This window comes from Plectropomus leopardus, chromosome 3, assembly GCF_026936395.1.
Source record: "Plectropomus leopardus strain MGB_pleo_1.0 chromosome 3, ASM2693639v1, whole genome shotgun sequence".
Lineage (NCBI taxonomy): Eukaryota > Metazoa > Chordata > Actinopteri > Perciformes > Serranidae > Plectropomus > Plectropomus leopardus.
In genome coordinates, this window is record NC_142178.1 from 20558578 (window position 1) to 20581759 (window position 23182).

General features: G+C 38.6%; 1 protein-coding gene across 4 annotated transcripts in view; it reads right to left on the reverse strand.

The window, feature by feature from the left end:
• Positions 1 to 146: 146 nt before the first annotated feature.
• The window catches only part of trim2a (tripartite motif containing 2a), a 35103-nt gene continuing 12067 nt past the window's right edge, over positions 147 to 23182 (reverse strand). For 2 of the 4 annotated variants that reach the window (XM_042485031.2, XM_042485028.2), the window contains exons 2-12: positions 14125 to 14303; positions 11596 to 11833; positions 10387 to 10538; positions 10023 to 10203; positions 6908 to 7631; positions 5473 to 5576; positions 5072 to 5239; positions 4091 to 4271; positions 3587 to 3657; positions 3193 to 3333; positions 147 to 1710 (exon numbers count right to left, since the gene is read on the reverse strand). In XM_042485031.2, coding sequence (XP_042340965.1) covers positions 1558 to 1710; positions 3193 to 3333; positions 3587 to 3657; positions 4091 to 4271; positions 5072 to 5239; positions 5473 to 5576; positions 6908 to 7631; positions 10023 to 10203; positions 10387 to 10538; positions 11596 to 11833; positions 14125 to 14258 — 2247 coding nt within the window. In that variant the 5' untranslated portion in view covers positions 14259 to 14303 and the 3' untranslated portion in view covers positions 147 to 1557. Of the gene's footprint in view, positions 1711 to 3192; positions 3334 to 3586; positions 3658 to 4090; positions 4272 to 5071; positions 5240 to 5472; positions 5577 to 6907; positions 7632 to 10022; positions 10204 to 10386; positions 10539 to 11595; positions 11834 to 14124; positions 14304 to 18133; positions 18451 to 23182 lie in introns of those variants that run through there. The other 2 variants (XM_042485030.2, XM_042485032.2) reach the window with 2 other exon arrangements.

Below are 23182 nucleotides of genomic sequence, written 5' to 3' on the forward strand. Positions count from 1 at the left end.
ACATTTCATCACTTTATTCTAAATCTGATATTAAATTTTGCAAAAAATAAACCATTTGTACTAACTAACCAGCATGCATGACAAGAGTAAAAAAAAAAACTTAGGCTTACAACATAAGTGCACCACAAAATCATATACAAACGCAATTTTCTTTCCTATGGGCACTTTAATTCCATTTGGCATTACAAATATAAACAAGACAATGGAAACAAATAATTTATAAGGATTGTGTAGAAAATCGATGACCTAATTCAGGATAACAAGTTCTGAAAACTGTGTGCTTGAGGACAAATTAATTTTGACTAAGGCTTTCTAATTGGAGCACAGTGCTTTTTTTTTTTTTTTACATCACACACCTCAACTGTTGAACTATATATTGCATCTTTTATGGAGAGTAGACAAATAGTTTATTCTAAAATACTACCAATTAGTAGCTCTACAGATTTTTTGAACGACATAAGAGCACATGGCAAGGAGTGAAGGTGATCACAGCTCTGCATATGACTAAATCTGCATTGAAGCATGATGAATCAACCTTTTCACTGTGTCTGAGTTATTTTTCACAATGTTTTTCTGTTTACTCAAATTCTGCAATAAAGTCTAAGATGTTTGCACATAATAACAGCAGATTTATAAGACGACATATCAAGTGGCTTTTGTTTTTTAGCTGAACTGAACACAACATACACACAATCACACTTGTCTTGCACACACTAACATACTGTTTTCTTGTAAACCAATTAAGCAGAAGTTATCAGCAAACTTTAATAACCATGTGTGTCGATTCAAAGTGATGACAAATTACACTGACTAGTTGTTTTCACACTGACATATTAGTATACAGTGCTTTCAATTAAAGTTTATTTTAGTGATTTTGTTAAGTGTCAGCTTGTCTGGTGTTTATTAGTAAAAACATGCACAGAAATGCCTAATCATGCTCTAAAATACCCTGCAACCTACAGTAGGTGGGATACTTTTCTTTTATAGTGAACAGGCAAAAGTGAGTCAACAGTGAGGACTCTTAAGAACTTTTAACAGGAAGCTGCAGTCACTGGAGCTATAAATAGATTTCCCATTAGTTTTCAGGTGACTACGTTATGTCTTTAATTTAAATCTAACTTGACTCAGTGTCCAACCACTATTTTTAGAAACAAGTGCAATAGCTTAATTTTTCCAGTTTTCTTGCCATATCACAGCAAATCAAATATCTAACATATATACAATACTAAAGATTTAAATCGGTGTCATTAAAATGGAATGTGAATGTGAATGAATCCTCGAAGAACCAACCAAAATATCATACATCCTCTCACTTCATTTAAACCAAAACAGACAGATAATTCCCTCTGCTGTTTCTTCAGCGTCTGAGGTCAAACAGGACGTCACAGCCAGATGGCACAACGACGGCATGACTCGAAGATGAATAGTTGAGTGGATGAGTGCAAATCTGCTAATCGCTCCACACTAATGAGTTCATGTGTCTGTCTGTGTGTGTGTGTGTGTGTGTGTGTGTGTGTATATATACACTGTACAGTTTTGTGTGCTGAGAGAGAAGGGCTACTGCAGGTAGCGGTATACTTTGAAGCAATGGTTGCCAGAATCTGCAACCACAACATGTCCGTCAGAGGTGAGAGCCAGTCCCTGCGGGCCGTACAGCGGGTCTGCTGATGTGTTGATGTAGGACAGGAATGAACCGCTGCCATCAAACACCTGAGAGAAAAATATGAATATGAACAGTACTGTAGGTACACTGCTTTGGAAGAAAAATATTTGTCCAATGTGTAATCAAGGGAAAATGCAAAATGAGTCTCAGTTTGTTATTCTTTTTGTTAACTCTCCTTTTTATATGAAAACACAATTTTTGATCTGGTTGATTTTATAAAGGGTGAGAATAATTTCATAAGTTAGTCTGACTACAGTGATCGTTTGAAATGGGGATTTTTTTTTTCAAATTTAAAAGAAGTATGTGAACTGAAGAAGAGAGGATCTATGTGTTGTATGTAGAGTTTTTTTTTTTAAACACATTTTATTGATTTTTTTTTTTTTATTTTATAACCCAAACAATACAAAACACAGGAACCCCCCCCCCCCCCCCCAGACAGCCCATGTTATACAAAATTAGACAAGAAAAAATGTAAAATAGTTAAGTTGACTAAGAATATATTAATGACATTAAGACAAATAATAATAATAACTAAAATAAAAATAATGATAGTAATAGAACACAAGCAAATGGATAAAATGACTAAAACAATAACAGTAATAGTAATAAAGATATTAATAGAAGAAAAGGAAGAAAAAAGGAAAAAAAAAAAAGGGAGAATGGAAAATAATAATCACAGTCCTAATTTATTTCCAGTCAGCGGTATGTAATTGAGAGTTAAGGGTAACCAGTCATCAGCAACCTATTGCACATTATTTCCCTGCATAGGAGAGGCCTTATTCCATTCAGAAAACTGTCTGCCCATCATTAGCAGATTTTTTAGGTCTGCCGGTACATAATCCAGGAAGGGTGTCCAAACTTTTAAAAATAACTCATCTTTACCCTTTACAGTATGTAGAGTTTAGAGACCAATGTGTACTCAGCTTTTTCTCTTCAGGCAAAAATCAGATACTGTAAATATTACTGATGCACCGTGACAGTAACATTTACATTTAAACATTCCCAAGTAGATATATCTTTATTATATCAATATTTTGATATGAGACTAGATATTGTCTTAGATATCTTTGGATATCATAAATGTTTTATTTTCCTGGTCTAAACTTACATGACAGTTCTTGCTGTTCTATTATTTGCTTTTACCCATTAAGCCATTATAACCACATTACTGACAATTATTTATCAAAAATCTCATTGTGTAAATATTTTGTGAAATCACAAATAGTCAACCGCACAATATCTTCATGACATTAATACCTATGTATTTGGTCAAAAAATATTGTGATATCTGATTTTCTTCATGTTGCGCAGCCCTAGGTCCCAGGCATTTTTGTGCATACTGACATACAAATAAGGTATGTCATTTATATATGGTCCATAGGTGACGTGGCATTTAAGAAATATTTAAATTCAAATTAAATTTGAATGACATTAAGTCTGCAAGGTGTAGAAGTTAGCCATAAAGATATATACTGAAATCTTGCAATTACCTGCTCATTGATTTGTTAAGGTAAGCTTTCTGTACTGACCTGTATTCTGCTGTTGCCCCAGTCCGCTACTATGATGTTTCCATTAACATCCACTGCCACTCCTGTTGGGGCGTTGAACTGGCCGTTGCCCTCACCATTAGAACCAAACTTCAGTAAGAATTCTCCTTCTGTGTTGAACACCTACAATTTGGTTTTCAAGGGGGTAAAAGCATGGAGACAATAATCTAAAATTACTAGATAATATGATGCCAACACAATGATATAAATTCACAAAGTAATAGATCAATTCAAGGAAAGTTCTGTTAGACAGAAATTTTAAATTTGATTATTAGACACTTAAAGGGGGAAGAGAACAGAGAAAAATGTTGTCCAAGATCTACTGTATATACTTTTTAACAGTCACACACTTTCACTGCTCTGGTATTGCACCTACCTTGACTGAGTGGTTGTGAAAATCTGTCACAATGATTTCATTGTTGTTGTTGACAGCAGCAAAATGAGGCCCTTAAGAAAAACCAGACAACACAGTGTCAGATATGTGCTGTTTGTCAAAATCAAACAGTGGTAGATCAGTTTGGAAAACAACCTCATGACTCATCATGGATGTTTCTTTAGAGGACATGCAAATTAATATTTAGCCAAATGAATTACATGACAAATCTAGACTTGTCAAACTCATTGGTCTACATGATGTTTTTAGGTACAGTTGAGTTACTAGTCTATGTAATGACCATTTAAGTCTGTCATGTTTTTAATCAACATCAGTGGAAAATGATTTAGTTTCTGTCTTTTCTATTTATTAAAAAAAAAACCAACAACTTAGAAGTGAAAGGACAATGGGATCTTTATGGTTCCTGGTTTCGGCATTCATCTGCATTCCACATGCAGGTGTGAGCTGGTTGGAGAAAGATTGCAGGAGGGGCAGTGCACATATTACCATTGAGTGTACCTGCAAACTGCCTGTCGCCGTTGCCACGGTTACCGAACTTGGTGACAAGCTTGCCGTTGAGCTGAAAGATGAAGACGCAGCAGGCCTTATTGTCAACCACGATGATGTGACCGTTCCTGTCCACCGACACACCTTTAGGGCCCATCAGCTTCCCCGAGCCAATCTTGTTCTGGGGGAGTCAAAGATTTTACATTTCTGAAGTTTTAAATCACATTCTTCATGTTTGGAAAATTGGACAAACAACTGCATTAATAAAGACAGGCAGAACAAATGTAAATTATCCCCAGTTTGTTGCATTAGTCTTACATTTTGGTCACAGGATTGTCAGCCCCTTTAAAAACAGTTTTACATGTGACTTAGTTAACAGTCTTCAAAACTAAACATCCCACACACACTACAGATAAACAGACATAAACAGGGTGGCAAACTGTTTTGTGACAGTGGTTGAGAGAATGGCTGCATTCAGTGTATAAACCATAGGCTGACCAGCTACCCAAAGCACAAGGCCAGAAGTGTTCATAATAACAGTCTGCACTTCCTTTTGTAAATGAGCATTAACATCTCTGAAATAGGCAGGAGAGGAAAGTGGAAATCCGCATGTGTGCATCTCTTAATCCTCCAGAAATGGGCGAATGAGGTGTGAAAATGGAAGATGACTCACGGATGTAATCAAGGCGAGGCATGTACAGCGATGCATTTACATGAGTGAAAAAGTCTTATTCAGAGGAGTTCATCTTTACAAAAGGTACAGATGGTGTTGAAGAGACAATATTCAGCAACAGTATTTTTGGCAGCACCTTTGTTATTATATTCCCACTATTATTGTTATCCCTTTGGTAAAAAAAAAATGGTTGTGAGGGGTGCACAGATCAAGAGTTATTTTGTTATTCTAATTGTATATCACATATTATGACAATTAGTCCCACTGACAATATTAAACAAAGGATAAAACATTAAATCCAGACCTACCTTGAACTTGCCTTCACTTGAAAAGATGCTGACCCATTTGTTGTCATAGTCTGCAATGATGATGTCACCATTTGGGTGAATGGCCACTCCAGTCGGCCGCTGCAGCTGACCTGGAGTCCTGCCTCGCACGCCGAAACGACTTTTGAACTGGCCGTCATTGGAGAAAATCTGCAACAGACAAAAAATGTCTGAGATGTTAGAAATAAAATATAGATTTTAAACGCATCTAATTGGTGCTGAGTGTTTTTAACTCACAAGGCTCTTCACAGACATACAATGTAATATTTTGATGGAAGTGATAAAGTGCACAGGCAGCACTGTTCAAAGTAAATGAACAATGAGAAGTATTAGTGCTCTGCTGTGACTTCAGCAGCATCTTGAGCACACAATGTCATGTTTACCTGGACACACTGGTTGTTGCTGTCTGCTATCAGCACCTTTCCCATAGCGGAGGCGGCCACTCCCTGCAGGTTAGTGAACTCCCCTTTGTTTCTTCCTTTTGTGCCTAAAAAAAGATGAAATATATCAGCAGAATTGTGGTAAATAAGTCTCATACTTTGTTTGGATTACAGACTATAATATATTCATGAACTGAATCAGAAATACATATACTTGTATGTATGTATGTTATGTACAGGGAGCATGTCACTAATACAAAATGAACCCTGACAAGGTGATGCAGGTCTTGAACGCTGCATCCTGAGGGTATCAATTCGTGAGTTTGCTATACATTATTGTAATAATTACACAACTACTTACTAAATAAATCAATTATTTGGCACAAAATATTTATTTAAATATGATTTTATTGCTTCTGATGTGCATCTAAAATCAAAAGCACGTCCATTGCAATGCTCTGCTCCTCAGAAATAACAGACTGTAGAAAGCCATAATTGGTCAGAATTGAGTATACAACAAAGACTGTGTAATCAAATGTGTTAAATGACATGAATTGATGTATAATCATAAATTTCATTCTATTTATTTATATCAGCATTGAGGTGAGACTGCATGCCTGTATTAATTTAAATTGTTGCATTTCTCCTTGACACTAAAAATAAAAGCTTTAAAAATGTGCATGCGGATATTCTATCAGTAATGTAAATGACAGACATGAAAATAAAGCTACTGAGATATTCATTTATTCATCAGACTGCTGACTTGACTTGTTGGTTTTGAACATCAAGTCAAGCTTTTATTCAAAATGTAGTTTTGTTTACACAATGCTATGGTATGTAAAAAGGTAAAAATTCCAAATCAACGACATATTACTAAATTTATTAAATTACACTAGCATTTTTTAGTTGTGTGAATACTTGTACCGTGTGATTATAATAAACTGAATCAATAAACGGAATCTGGCATATCTTGTCTGTTAATATCAAATTTGCACAAAGCATTTATTGCTGCAACATTGTTTAGTGTAAAATTGCAAGAAAATTTGATTTCTATCACTGAATGATCTTTGGATTATTTTTACAAATGATTTGTAAAGTCCACAAAATAGCAGAAAATGGTGGAGAGATTGTTTTTAACTTTTCCCGACCAACAGCCTAAAACTCAAAGATATTCAATTTACGGTGATATAAAACTGAGAAAGGCAGCTAATCCTTAAATATTAAGCTAGAATCAGAAAATGTTTGGCATCTGTCCTTGACTAATGACCTAAAAGATCAATTGTTAAAAAAAATAGACTTCATATTTAGACTTGCACTTTGGGACTAATATGGTGAACACAACATTGCTAAGTTAGGCAAAAATGTTTGATGGTTTTGAATATTTTAAATACACACATAATAAATGAGTGCACATTTCTTCTGCCAGCAGCTTTCTTACCGATCCTGAAGATGAGGTCGTCCTCGATGGGGTTCTCTTTCCTCCTCCCGGTGCTGTACATACTGGCCGGCCTCTTGATGGCCTTCTGCTTGATGTGACCGCTGCCCGGAGACTTCAGCCTCTTCTTGATGCCATCTGAAGTTGGTGACACATCTATGGATTTGGTGGCCTTTATTTTAAAGGGGCTTCCTTTGATGTGATGGTCATATAAACGCAGTGATAAATTAAAAGTCCCCTCCTTAGGAGCTGAGAACAGGTACTCATAAGTGCCATTCTTGTTGTCCAGTATCTCCCCTTCACCTCTGCTTCCATCAGGTGAGGACATTTCAGCAGTGATGACTGCATTTCCCATCTTACACAGCTCTCCATCTTTGTCCTTAGTGGTAATGGTGATGGAGGTGGGGACACCCACCACACAGTGCCGTAACCCCTCACCTGTGGCCACAGTCTCAGAGGCCACAGCGTTAGTCGTTAAAATAGTGCCCAGGTTATGGATGGACTTCTTGAGTCCGTCTGTCTCCACGAGGAAGTCCAACTGGTCGTTCTCTCCGGGCTGCAGAGGAAGCTCCTGGCTGGCCAGCTCGATGAGACGCTCGCTCATCTGCTTCTTCACCAGCAGCACCTCGGCCTCGGTGCCGTGGCTCAGAGCCTGCTCGGTGAAGTTACAGCTGCTGTTGATGCCCTCCTGGCCCTGCAGGAGGCTGTCCAGCTGTGCTTGGAGCACCTACACACAGACACACACCAGGGGGCAGCAGAGTTAGCCTGTGGTAAGAGAGACTGTCCCACCACATGGACAAAATGAGAGCACATCTAAAAACTGACTAACTCACTACAGAGGATAAGTGGAAACAGAATTACCCTAAGAGACCAACAACTGCATACAAATAAAGTATAACTGCTACCATTTAAGAGTTGGGATGTTAGCTCATTCTGGTATATCTTCTTGTGATTCTGAAAATAGAAACTTTAAATTTTGAGATATGCCATGAAAACAGATTATCACAGCATTCTGTGTTGATTTGCAGAAATCTTTCAGAAATCACTGTTGCTCTTAGTGGTTTAGTATGAATCATATACAAAGTGGCCCTTTTTTGTTTAAAAGAGAGACTGAGCAGGGACCCCCTATTACGTAAATTGTATACAACGAACTGAGCTTGAGATAATTCTCTGAACATTTTTGGGTTTCCTGTAGCTATAAAGTCAGCAGCAGTTACAGCATGACAAGGCATATTAGCTTCACTGTCCGTACTTTCCTCAAGCTTTCTGAGATGGACGATGTGTCAGAGTGTCTTGCTTGATAAGTTATACATTATGCATTTTGGATCACAACATTGGAAGCATACTAAATACTTAATAATACAGCTGATTGGCCAGTATGTGAAAAAAAGGTGCTTCACAGTGATTACCTTGCTCACATGATTGCATAAGGATTTATTATTATGTAACAAAAGCTTATCATAATGTTGTGTACAGTAAATTAAAAAAGCTTTAATGAATAGGCCAATTTAGCTTTGCTATCAATATGTTGGATTCACATTATTTACATTTTAATAGAAATTTAAGCTGAAATTTTATGATCAAACACTGAAGTAATTCTGCGGATCTGTTGGGGGTCACGGAGCCCCTGTTGAGGGTCCAGGATATAAACTCAGTCAATTGCTATTCTCTTAACACTGAACAATAGGAATTTGTGACACAAATTGCAGTAATTCATGCATTTAAGGCCCAGTTTGTAAGATTTAGTGGCATCTGGTGGTGAGATCTCAGAATACAAACCAATGGTAACTTCTCTTATGTGACAAGTGTGTGGGAGAACTACACGACAAGAAAATGCAAAAACTGGAAACGTGAAGACACAAATGGCCCTATCTAGAGCCAGTGTTTCATTTGGCCCTACTGTAGAAACAACATGTCGAACTCTGTAGAAGACCTGCTCCGTATGTAGATATAAAGAAGCTCATTCACAGCTCAAACATAGTTGATTTGAACATTACATCCCATATCCTCCAATGTATCCCCCTAAATACTACGCACTGGATCTTTGAGTCATCATGTGTCATGCATGCATTTTAAGGGTGTGTTTTATACTATGAGAAACTGTTACATTTAAACTGAATTTAAACTAACAAATCACTTTTAGATCATAAAATCTCTGAGCATGCTTAATTTGCATTGTTGTTATTTGTTGGTAATGCACTTTAAGCACATTTTTACTGTTCCTCCTCATCACTCTGACATCACTATGCCCTCACAGAAACAACAAGACAGACTCACCCACATCTGACCGTCACACTCCTCTTCTTCTCCAGCATAAGATGCCATGAAGCCATTTATCTCAGACCGAAGTCAAATGTTTCATCTGAACATGCTCTACTATTTTACTAACTCTGAAGCTCTAAAGATTGGCGCACTGTCCATGCATACTGTGAGAATAAAGACCAAGCTTCAGAGGAAGACGATAAAATGTTTACAGCATGAAGAGCAGAGCTGTATGGTGCTCCCTCGCTGCACATGACACACCCAAAGTGTACACACAGCACTGCACACTGGCTCCATCTACTGTAACCACCAGCAGCCACACAGCTGACAGTCACATATCTGACTTTCCCCAGGGCTCTGGTGTTTGGACTGCACGCCACCCGGTGAATTGTGAATCATTAGCAGCCCATGTGATGGAGCTCCCTGAGGGGGCGGCAGACTCCTAACTAGACTAGCTGATTGGTTGTCTGGATTTCAGTGGTGCACCAGCTCCACACGGCCCCCCCTGCTTTCTGCCCGTTAATCACCTATCAGACCAGCTGAGCCCCTGACACACAGCAGCAAAAACAGCCTTATGAGTACCCTAAAACAGGTTAAAGGCTTCCCAAAAACACATCATAATTAGGTCAGTTTTCATTGTATGGCTGCTTTCTTTATTATTTTTTTATTGTTATATACTCCAAAAACTCTTTATCAGAGCTTCCAGTTAATGCAAGCCAAACAAGGTGCTTCACGCTGATAAAAACACACTCAAACACTTATCATTATAGTGACCAAAGTCTGAACCAAGAGTCAAAACATAACACTAAAGCTACACTCTGCTTGTGTCAGCTGAGTACTTTCTTGTTTACCTCACCTTCTGCTTGAGGCCGTAGTTGACCTCCAGCTCCATCAGCAAAACGCTCTTGCGGACATTCAGAGTCTTCTGCAACTCATCAAAGGTAGTGTGAATGTCATCTTCGATGGAGCTCTTCTGATTGGTCAGCTGCTGAAGGATCTCTGACAGCGTCTGCAGTGCTGAGTCGATCTCTGGCAACCTGCGAACGCCAGAGGGAACAGAGGAATGAGGAGGACATTTTTTATATAATGAGTCAACAGTCATATGATGGAGAGCACACAAAGTAGGATAGTGTCAAAGTCATTTGCGCCAACATGTTTGTTGTTTGGGAGTAAAATGCATAATGTGTGTAGTGCAGTGTGAAGTCTACATAATGTTTTACCTCTTCTTGACAGCATCTAGCTGGTCCTGTAATGAGGCCTTGTGTTGTTCCACTACGTCTTTCAGAGGCACAGTTGGGTGTTCTCCGTGTTCTCCACTGGTACACTCCTGACACATGGCCGTCTCACAAGGCGGACAGTAAAACTCCATGACCTAAGGGACGGGAAAAGTACTTAGACTTAAATATGGGGTTGAGGCTTGGTATACTGTTTTCTTTATCCATATTTGCAGAGTGGCTGATGGCAGTGGAGGTCGGTCCGTCATTTTGATCCTGTCTAAAATAACTGAATGGATCACAGTAAAATGCTGTACAGACATTCATGTTCACCAGAGGATGAAGACTGCTGACTTTGATGATTCCTGACTTTTCCTCTGGCGCCACCAGCTGGTTGACATTTTTGGTTTACAGAGAAATGTCTCAGGACACATATTCATGTTCACCACAAGATGAATTTTAATAACTTTGGTGATCACTTAACCCCTCCGGTAGCGCCATCTTCAGGTCAAATTTTTAATCTGTCCAATACTGTATGTATACCTATGTAAATACCTGCAAAGTGGATGACGTTCCCATCAGCCTCAGCTGCACTGTGTCTTTTTTAGGAGATATTAGCACTAAACTAAAATGGCGAACATAATAAAAATTAAACCTGCTTTTGCATGATGATGCTATCATTAAGCTCAAAGCACCACTGTGCCTATGTATAGCCTCACAAAGCTGCTAGCTAGATGAACAGTGTTTTTTTAAGATGATCTCTTCAAAATTTTCTGCTTCACTTTTAAAAATAATTTTGAGGGCATTTTCTGCTGTCTTTTTAAGATGAATTTTGGCATTTCTTTATTAGCCGTAGGAAAAGCAAAGGGGATGGCATGCCACAAAGAGCCCGGGCCAGACTCAAACTTGGTTTCTGCAAGTAAGAACTCAGTCATTAATGTATGCGCTCTACCCACTTTGCTTCCAGGGCTCCTATAAATGTATGTTCTTAATTTTATATTTAGATTGTTTCATTAGAAATTATATTAGATCCAAAACTGTGAATGTAAGGCTAACAGCTGACCTTTGAAATAATGATCAAAGCCTGAACCAGGGACCACTGAACTTGACGCCTAAGCTGTCTGTTATCAGGTCTTTATCAGACGTTTTGGCTTGTAGGCCTGAACTTATGTTAAAGTCTAACTAACAAACCAACAGTGTGCATATGACTCTTACGTTGCCTCCATGGTTGGGGCAGGAGAGCAGTTGGCCTGTAGCCACAGTGGTGATGTTGTTGAGAGCAGCGGCCTCCTGGCTGCAGCTGTCCGGCGCCCGCTGCAACACGTCCATCAGGTTGGTGATGAAGAAGTTATTCTGCAATGCCGCCACACCCTTCTCCGGCAGGATCGAGGTCTGGCGGCACACGGGACACGACAATGTGAGGCTGTGGGCCGGGATGTAATTCTGCAGGCACCTGGAGGAGGAGAGCAGGAGGGGAGATTAAAGAGTGGGAGCAACCTGTGAAAGAAACAGTGCGGAGAGAGGCGTGGATGGTGCACAGTGTATATGCGTGTTGCATTGAGAAGACATGAGAGACAAAAGATTCAGCTGCACTATACAAAGATAGTGGTGATTTACAAGAGATATAAAGTTATGAGTCACTAAAGCAAGTTTTTCTTTCTGTGTTTATTGTTATTTCCTGAAATTAGGTGGTCTCTTTTTGTCTCAAGAGAGACGTGGTCAGAACTGCAGTTCTGCTTTTTAAAATTTTTTTAAACTAATGGATCAACACATCCACCCTGAAATGAAAGCACATCACTTCACTTCATTATAAGTTATTTGACCTGTAAAGTGAATGAAAACAGGAGAAAATGTTGCCTTTAATGCCATCTAGTGGTTGAAGCATTTACATGCCCAAAGTGATTTACAGTAGTTTTCTACTAACTGAATCATTAATTGCAGCAGTGGAAAGTACATTTACTCAAGTACTGTACTTTTAAGGTGCTCGTCTTTTACTTGAAAATTTACATTTTCTGCTACTTTATACTTTACACCACTACATTTCTGAGGCAGATATTGCACTTATCACCCCAACATATTAGTTTGGTAAATTTAGCCACTAGTTACTTTGCAGATACATAATAATACAAATGTAGTTTTTGATTTGTTTATTGTGGTTTCTGATATGTGATGTAATAATATATAATATATTCAGTGACAGACTATGAACACAATAAAGGCAAGATAGCAGCAAGACAGTGAAGATAAAATAGTAATTTGTACATTATATTTCATTTTAAAAGCTGTAATTTTCAACAGATTATATCTTTATTGTGGTATTCCTACTTTTACTTAAGTACCAGATCTGAGTTTATTTACTTGTTATCAACACTTTTGCAGTCGGGTACAATCAAATGCATTATTCCTGCCATAAATCCATCAAATAATGTTGACACTGTGTCAGAGAAGGTGTTGTGTTGGACAGGGTTATATTGAGATGTTTCCTGCATTGTCTCCCCTCCATTAATATAAATGGAAGTGGAAAAACATTAGGAACATATATATATAATGCAACACCTCCACCGCCATTATAAGCTTCACAGATCCATTGCAGTGTTGTTGTATCGGACTGCATTATTGTTCACAATGTACTTATTAAACTCAATACAAGCAATACAGCAACATTACATTAGTGACCGGTGCATTCACAAATGCACAGAACACACAAAGCATCATGTTGGATGTGGTCAGAAATACATTACAGTCGAGGAAGCTTCAGGTCGGTTCAATGATGGCTTTCTGCCACTGAGGGTTTAGTATCATATTACACTTTATTCATTCATTCAGACGTTCTAGGAGCTCTTTTACAATGAATTAAGGTTAAATATAGCTGCGATTCAGCAGACAGGAGAAACCAAAGCCCAAGACAGAAAAAAATGCACAATGCTTCAAAATTTTAACTCTTAACTTCACAAAATTAAATTAATTAAATGAAAATGTGCAGTACTCTACCACTTTTGAAAAGTGCACTTCTATTATGCCACATACATGTAGATGTAAAATAAATATACCAGAAGAAAAAATGATATATTGTTAAGTCTGACAGTTTATGACTCTCCAGAAGCAACAAGAGTAAAGACGGACAGAGAGGCACAGTCCACAGTTTGTCTTTGTGTCAGATACAAAGGCTGTTTGTCAGAGAGGATGGCACCAACACACACAAGTCAACAGCAGAGATGCATATCATGTGAAACAATACTCTCATTTACAAAAAGTACTGTCCTATTGAGAAAGTGCTATGCATTATTCCTGCTATAAATCCATCACATAATGTTGAGACTGTGTCAGATAAGCTGTTGTGTTGGACAGGATTATATTAATGTATGCTGTTGTATTTTTATTTTTATTTTCACTGTTCTTTTTTTTCTGTATTTATGGTGTATGTAGTCTGTCACTAATTATAATATATAGTATCACCTACCAAAAACCACAATAAACAATTTTTTAAAATTGTATTATGAATCTGCTCTTTTTTTTTAAATTTTTTTTTACATATTTTCCTTAAAAAAAGAAAATAAAATCATTCAGTCTTTGTCTTCTTTGTGCATCGAGCTCTGTGATTGGCTGTTAAACACTATGATATTACCGCTAAAATAAGAAATTACTCTCACTGTTGTAGCTACATACGTTTATATATCTCCCACTTACTATCATAATTCACAGGATTTTAACATGGAATAGGAACATCATGGTAACTCCACTCACCTCTCACAGAAGGTGTGTAAGCAGGGCAGTACTTTGGGGTTCTCGTAGCGGTCCAGACATATGCTGCAGATCAAGAACTGCTTGTCAATCTGGCGGACAACAGGGCTGGGAATAGTGGAGCCTTCACTGGCCATCCTAAAACTCTGACATAAGAGTCCCTCTTCCTCTTACCCTGCACCCTGCAGAGAAAAACAGAGGGAGGACAAAGCAGAAACCATGTAAGATCAAACGGTGCAGGGATGACACATGGAGACGAGTGGAAATCTGTTGGTTGTAAAGATCAAAGTTTAAAGCAGAATGCGTTCTTCCTCTAGTTCCCTCACTGAGAGAGGAAATGCAATGACAGACACACCGATCAGCACCTGTGGCTACAAGCTTTGACTGTAAACATCCCCTCAATCAGCAGGTCACCAACACAAAACTGACTATCAGATGATTTTCCTTTTGCTCGATGGAATACATTTATATACAAAAAATCACTTTTACTTGAAACACTGATTCAGTTGGACAAACAGCCTGGGAACAAGAGGTTGTGAAGGGGTTAAGAGGTCAAACTGAGGTCATGACTTCCAGTGGTGTAATGTAACAAAGTATCATTATTTTGCTACTTACTACAAAATAGGGAAACAAGGCAGGAAGGAAGGAATGAACGGACGGATGGACAGACGGACGGACGGATGGACGAATAAAGGAATAGGAGGGAAGGAAAAACTGCATTTTGTTCTTTAAATCCTTTAGGTTGTATAAAAGACCTTGTTTTTCTTTAAGAATAACATTACAGCATTTACTTGTAGTTTTACTTTCAATACTTAAGTACATTTAATAGCATAACAATCCTTTTGATATCTAAGTACAGTAAATATGAAATACTTAAATATCTTTAATCAGTAATATTCTAATAGGCAACTTTTAATTCAGCCAAAGTCATTTTCTGGTAAAATATCTGTACTTTTATTGAAGTATAGCTTTCAGCTACTTCATCCACCACTGAAGACTTCAACAAGTGTTTGAAAAAAAGGTCAGCTGAGGATGAAAACACTCATAGTATTATGGATGCATCTCATGAACCTTGTAGCTCCACGTAAAAACTATAATTAGCACATTGCGGTTGTATGTCTCAGTCAGCTAGTCATGATATAGTTCACATCCATGTCTGTCAACACCGTAGACTGTATATAAAGGTCTTCATATACAGTTTATGGTTCACACTCACATATAGCCAAGACAGCAAACAATGCTCGAAATATGGAGGACACCTTCCCCCTGAGAGCACAGAGGATTCTACACAATCAGCACAGTTTCAAGGTGGACAATAAAGATGAGCATCTCCAATTCAGTAGCTGACCAGAAGTTTCCCCTTATGAGGCTGAGTTATGACGCTGAGTAATGCACCCCCCCAAAAAAAAAAAGAAGGGTTTTTGAAGAACATTATGATGTTGCGGTGAAGTTGATCTCACCGCATCATTATACATTTTTAGAAATGTATGTGAAATTTTGTCATAACCAGCGCATGAACTCTTAAGTTCTGGCTAAAACTGTTTTCTGTGAGGTCACAGTGAGCGCCAAAATCTAATCATTTCATCCTCGAGTCCAAGTTGATGTTTGGATGATGTTTTTGAATAAATTCCCTTGTTGAGACGTCGTGCTCATGAGAGTCGGACTTATGAGCTGATGGTCAGCAAGGCATTACAAAAAAAATTGAAAGTAATTCCCTCCTTAATTCCTCTTGGAATCCGCAGGCTAATCTCATCACAAGGTCTTTTTTAGCAGATGGTTTTAGAGTTTTCAATGAAATCACACAATCTACTTCAGCAGATGGAATAATTGTCTCTGAAATTTCAGTGTTACAATTTCCATTCCTCTCAGCACTTTATGGACCTCTAGTCCATCTTTGTTTAAAAGTTACACCTGAAACATAGACCATAATTATTTAAAAAAAAAAAAAAAAAAAAAAAAAAGGATATCTGTAAAATTGCTAACAGACCTGCTCCAAATGCCAAATGCAGATCTATCATCAGTCTTTCTATTATGAATTTTTAACCTATGGAGGTTCTATATATGTTGACTTTCACATGTGGAATTAACTGCATAACATGTCTGGTATTTCGTTCCTGTAGTACATCCATGCATGCAACACACTGCCTATTTGTCCAGGAGTTACGAGAATTCAACAAAACTCAAGGCTGGATTACAAACCAGGCTAAGCAGGCTCCGAGGGCACCAAAAGTTTTGTGTCAGTTCCCGTTTAGTTACTCATTTAATTGTACATTTGTTCCATATTTGCACATTTTTGGTCTGAGAACAACTAACGTGCTACCAACATTTAATTTAAATAGTTTTTGGTAGGTATTCACTATGATCCACCAGAGCCGTATCTGCGCCTTTAATGACCTCACTAAGCAGATCAAGTATCTGACAGATATTTCACATTAAACACAGTTTCAGAGCTTCAGTAAACATTCATGGGGATAAAAAGGTATAAAAGGATTTAGATCCAGGAGGAACAAAAGAACTGGTATTGGATCAGTACTTGATTTTAGCAGATGCTCAGAGTTGAGTATCAGAATTTGTATTTGGTGAGAATAAGTCTCAAACGGTGCACTCCTAAATGTTAGAGTCCTAAAGTCATCCATGAAAAAGAGGACGGAAAGTCTAAGTGAAAAAAAAAAGCAAAATTTATCTTGCTCTTGTTGTCGACCTTCATCTTGGGAACCAGCGGCGTACCAAAAAAGTCAGAGTGGAGCTTGAGTCAGAGCTGTGGCTGCTTGTCATAAAAAGCACTTTGAGTGATAAATATTTGATGATAAAGTAAAAGCAAGGCACTCTGTGTTCAGCACTCATCAGTGAGAGAGAACGCTGAACCTACAACAATAAATACTTTAAAATCACACTGCAGCATATTTGCACTCATTCTTCATAAGAGTGGAGAAGTTTCCCTACAGTTTGATCTGAAACATCTTTTTCCTGCAGCCTTCATTTTAATGTGTGACTCCTCAGTAACGTTATCTGGCAGCTAACTTGGACACAGAAAGTGTGTCAGTGCTTTTATTGTCTCCTCACATTCATGACGGGCACAGAAACAGGCCACCTCTGCTGCTGAGAGGAAACCCTCAGGGACTGCTTCTTTCTACGGTGCATGCTCTCCTTCTCCTCTATTTCCTCTTAATCTGTCTCTCTTAGACAAGACTCCTTCTCTCTTTCCCTTCTCTGAAAGCAGATATGAGAGGCTGTAACTGCAATGTGGTGATTTGGTAAGCCTGAGAAAGGCGAGCGGTGGATAAAATTACTGTTATAATGATGCTGTCATGCTGTCAGTGGGTTATTACCAACATTTCCTATTTGTTACATGGCTGGTATGTCATGTGTTTGCTGTTAGCTGTTGGACAGTGATGTGTTGAGCAGCTCAGGACAAAGATGATCATGCGAAAGAGAAATCTGTAACAGCAGAATTATGACTTCAACAAAATCTCAATGATGTTTACAATCTACCCTCACATATGAGTATCCCAGAAGCTAAAACTACATTCACACATGTCTATTCATACATAACAGGAAAGGTCTAAATGACAACATATACTCTGTATGCCAGCACTGACATGCACGAACAGAAAGCTCAGCTCTTAAACTGTATCCTTATTAATTTAACAGCTCCACAGGCCAGATTAAGCAGATTAACAGAGCATCAAATATGGCACCGATTACAAAAGTAAATTTCCCAAATCCTGCGGACAGCCACAACAGAAGCAGCCCTGTGCTGACAGTGCATAAGCCTCGCAGCAACCTCACAACACTCCACTCTTACATAATCAGATCCGCACCAGCTAAGCGGAATAATTCCTGCTGGATTGAGCTGTCATCCAATACGCAGCGGAGGGTACACATGAAAAAGATGAATATTACTGCAGGAATTTTGCAGATACCGACTCCAAGAGGAGCTATAATTATGCAAAAATGAGAGCTCAAAAACAACACTATTCCAAATATTTGGCTTACTGATAGAAACACTTACAGTGCTGCATCTACAGGCCGATCAACAGGCGTCATCCACTCCAGTACACACACCGAAACATTGGCTCCATGTGAGTCAAACAGCCACTAAAATTCCTCTAAACCTGCCGTCATGTCGGCTCTGACATGAGATGATGCTCCCGCCCAGGTAGCAGCAAACAGGAGACGACAGGATGTGTGTGAGCGACACAGCTCCTCCGTGTGTTTATGAGTGTGTGCGCACACACACGTGAGAGAAGTTGAGGAGGGGCGATTGAGCCAGATTGTGTTTCAGTTTATATACCCCTCCTCCCTCCTTTACTCTCCCTCGCCACTTCCTCTCCTCCCATCACTTCTTGGCTCAGTCTGTCTCATCCATTCATCTGCCTCCTACCTAACCTCTCTCTCTCTCTCTCTCTCTCTCTCTGTCTCTCTGTCTCTCTCCCTCCCTCTCTCTCTCTCTCTCCCTCTGTCTGAAGTAAATGCTGGCTCACTGCAGTGCAGCGAGCGTGTGCAGCATCAGGAGTATGTGAGAGGGTACTGGCTGATGGATGGTGATCTAACAAATAGAAATAAAGGGACAGCAGTTAGGGGTCCCCTCCACCAATAGAGGTAAAGCCAGAGGGATCTTACTTTCTGAGTGTATGTGTGTGTGTGTGTGTGTGTATGTGTTGGGAGGGGGGGGCATGCTGCTGACTCACTGTACATGCAGAGCCAGGGCAAAAAAAAAAAGGAAAGAGAGGGGAAGTCAAAATATAAAAGATGAAAGAGAATCATGACGTAAAAGGGAATGGGCAGAGAGGAAACGTGAAAGCACAGTCCGTCAAATCTGCCAAAATCAGACGTTTTTGTATCTGTATGTGCATGGACGCGCCGTCATATGTTCCCTCCCACACACACTGTTCACCATGTCACTGTGATGTATGACACAGCAGAAGTAGGTTAAGTCTTAATGACATAGTTTGCTGTTAGTCCTTTATTTTCTCCTGACATAACATTGAGGTGAAAGTCATTTCCTTTCATTTCTTTAAAGATGAAGATGAAGGCCTCTGAGGGCTCGTGGGATTTCAGAGACATCTAAATCATTGCACTGCTGCCTGTGTGATAAGATGTACTCTATAAAGATGTCTACATTCACAAGAACAGTTCACCTAAACCCTGACAGAAAAGCTTTAACCTTCAGATTGAAAGACGCTGTCCTGCCCACACACACATTGTACTGTAAGCACGTGTGTATGTGGTGGAGGGAGAAAAGAGATGTGTATGTGTGTGTGTGTGTGTGTGTGTGTGTGTGTGTGTGTGTGTGTGTGTGTGTGTGTGTGTTAAGTCAACAAAATGACTGCTTTAAAAAGGCTCTGTTTGCACAAGTCATGAATTAAATTAGTTCTGTCTGTTCATTTTTCATTGTTCACTGGCCGAGTGTTGTGCTCATTCACAGCTGCTTCCACTGATTGGAGAAGCAGTCAAACAATTTTAATAAATCTTAGAAAGTCAGGATTAAGAATGGGATTGTCATTGTCCTGCACAGATTGTAAAAATAATGGATGTAGCCTAAGTGATGTCACTCATTGGTTTATAGCCTCAAATTTGGTATTTCAGCCGTCAGCATCTTGCTTTTTTTGGCAGCCCCACCTCTAAATATGCATAACTGGTCTTAATAACAGAGACCAAATCTTTTTTTTTTGTACCACGCTGTAAACATGCCACTAAATTTTTTTCAAACACATTTTCATTGACCTAGCAATGAGTCCACATTGCATTTCGGCATCTTAAAAAAGACAACAAATTGCAATGTTTTCTTGTCATACATGACATTAGATTCTTTTTATGTTAAATCCCTGTTAATTTGGTGTAACATGACATATGGAAACATCCATATGTAGGCTTTTTACTTTGGGGGACTGCCTGGGGCCCCTAAACCACCCTTTTTTTCTCAATTTAAAGGGCCAGTAATAAAAAAAAGATGACATCTGCTTGTGACTCTAAACCCTTTGTATCTGTTGTTCACCATTTTGTTTGTTCCCCTACCACATTTTTAGGGAGCAAAAATAACAACATTCCCAGTGCGAAATAACTATTCTCAAAATTCATCCAAACTGTTTTTATAGATTTTTTTTAGGGGGGGTCAAAAGGCATACACAAAATTTGAAAAAAACAAACAAACTCTAAAATATAAACAAAAACCTTTGGAATGGCCCATATTTTTGGACTGATTTGTTGTTTCTGGCAACTGTTTGAACCACTGTTTCCTGATCAACTGAAAATGACATCATGCAGGTGACGATGCATCTTGCTTCTGATTGGTTAGGGTGAAACAAAATAGCTTTAACCCTTACGAGAAATAGGTTAACCAGAACACAATGTCAGGCTGAGGTGAAACAAAACTAAAATGAAATACCATTATCAGGCCTTGATAGCGTCATTTCCATCAAGGGTGAATATGTATTTAATGTTAATAGATGAACATGCTTGATGAATGAATGATGAATAACTTCAATAGTTTGAGTGAACATACAATTACCTCTTATCTTTTGGAAATTGTTGCTTGATTTGAATGATCTTATCTTTTCATCTGCTGAAAAATTGCTATTCTAACAGTGCAAAATAACACGGGGGAGTTCTTAAATTCTTCTGCAGCATTTCTACCTTTGCATTAAAAAAAATAACCCCAGTTGATTTTGACAGAGCTGTTTCACACATTTCATTATGCCTGGCAGTTTCAAGGCTTTTCCAGTGAGCTCATCTCTGCCTCTGCCAAACTCGGTGAGTCAGTCAGAGGAGTGAGACACAGAACTAGAGAAACTGACAAAGCTCCCGAGGAAAGATGAAAACATGAAGGCCAAATATAATTTGTGTGTGTGTAGAAACAAGATGCAGATGCATAACTAACTTGCATTCATTACATAAAAATGAGGCTGTGAGCATAGACAAAGGGGTTATCCTGTTGATTTTGGTCTGTCCATGGGATTCGACATCAGTCACAAAAATACAGAGTATCACCAGCCTAATGCTTTAAATGTACTCTTGAAAACAGACAAACAAAAAGAGGCCACAGGATGCTCCATAGCTCTCCCTTCAATGATTGGTTACAGCAGCTGCCTTTAATTTGGATAATACAAACTTTGATCTGCTCACATCTTCACAGTCACCAGCTTCTATAACACACTTCTTCATGACTTTGTTTCTGATTTGTTGATTCTTTACTCTGAATATAACTAAAGACTCTTCAAATTTACAAATCAAAATATGATTGGAACCTGCAATGACTGAAAGACTTTTTGATTTGATTTGGTGACAACAAAGAAACTAAGAAACACAAACTGATGATTTTTTTGTTTGCCAGTCAAACTCCTCACTTATGTATATAAACACACACTTAAACAACACTGAAAGTCACAAAGAGTCTTAAGTTATGCATTATTTGAAGATTTGGGGGAAAAAATGACCCAACTTTGGATTTAATTTTTTGCTGGAATACCAAATAGTGTGTTTAAACCAGGTCTAAAAAAATGAAATTAGATTTGTCCTTCAGCAAATTTCTAAACATAAAATTATGATGGAGTATGTCCCAGCAGCACACAAGCTCATGCAACAGTACATCATTTTGAAGGGCAGCTGCCATACATCCTGATATACTTTTTCTAAAAGAGAAAGTATGTGATTTGAAAGCAGGGTTAGTTTATCACGTTCACCTTCTTAGTTAACATGCCAACATTTGATAATTAGCAAATGGAAAAGTTAGTTTTATACACATTTTGTAAATAAACCAAGAATTGCAGGAATCAAACTTTGACTCTGATGATGACGCTACATAAGTCAACAGACCAAACTTTTATTGATCCTGATTGTGCGTACCACATGGCAATCCATCCAGTGGTTTTGGAAAAAAACATTTAACTACACCACAACCAGCCTCCTGGTGGCACTAAAGAGAAAATCATGGGATCATTAAAGTCTGTAGGGTTCATCCTATGGGGACCATGAATGTTCATACAAAATGTATCAACTCCATCCAATAGTTGTTGAGATATTTCAGTCAGGGCTAAAGCTGTTTAGAGAGTGGCTATAAATTAAGTCCATTACTGTCACAGCAGCAGGACCATTACATCAGTGGAAGACCTGCATCAAAGCAACGTAAAGTGGAGACACTAGTTGGTCAGGGGCTCAAACACATTAACACGTACAGTAAACACGTAACTTAACCTGTTTTTGTTGCTTCACTGTCCACACCCACAACATCATCCCTGATGCATTAAGACACTTCAAAGACCTTAAGCCAAAAGCAGCATCTCCAACTGAATTCATCAGATAACTAAAAAAATAAAACAGTTCATCCTCTGACAAAGAAAACAGCTATAACTGATGTTAAACTTTGGCTGCTGCATGTATGAATCTAAAGCAAGTAGTAATTTTGAAAAACCCGCTCATTCCCACTCACCAGTTTGAAGAGGAACCCGTTTTCAAACCGTTCTTTTAGGTATATTTTAGGTTTTAGGTTTACATAGTGGCTGCAGTGGACTTGTATGTTACTCTGGGTCTCCCTCTGGTGTCTGTCCTGCAGCTCTTTCCAGAGCACTGACCTCAGCTGTTTTCACCATCTCTCTTTTTCTAAACACACATAATGCCATGTCACCCTGCACAATAATGACACTGTTGAACACAACCACTGCTTTCAGGATGTAAACAACCATCAGGGTGAAGACTAACAGGTGGATGTGTGAACGTGTTCATTCAGAGAGCAAGTGGGGTTTTTTTGGAGCGCTGATGGAGACCAGCTTGTTCACCTGCTTTATGATGTAAGACTCATTAGTTTGTTAGGTCAGAAGTCCAAGAGTCCATTCGCCCACAGACTGACTTTCATACTGTGTTTAGAGTTGAGTCACAGGACACTTAATTGCTACTCTTTTCATGCAGCAACTTTTAAATCAGCAAACTGGAATCCAATTTTGTTATCTCTTGAGTTTCTCCATGGCACTGGAGGGAAAGTTAGGGGATCACCAGGATCATTAGGGTTCATCCTCCAGGGACAAAATTTAATCTGTCCAGAGTGCTATCAAGCTTTTCATGTAAC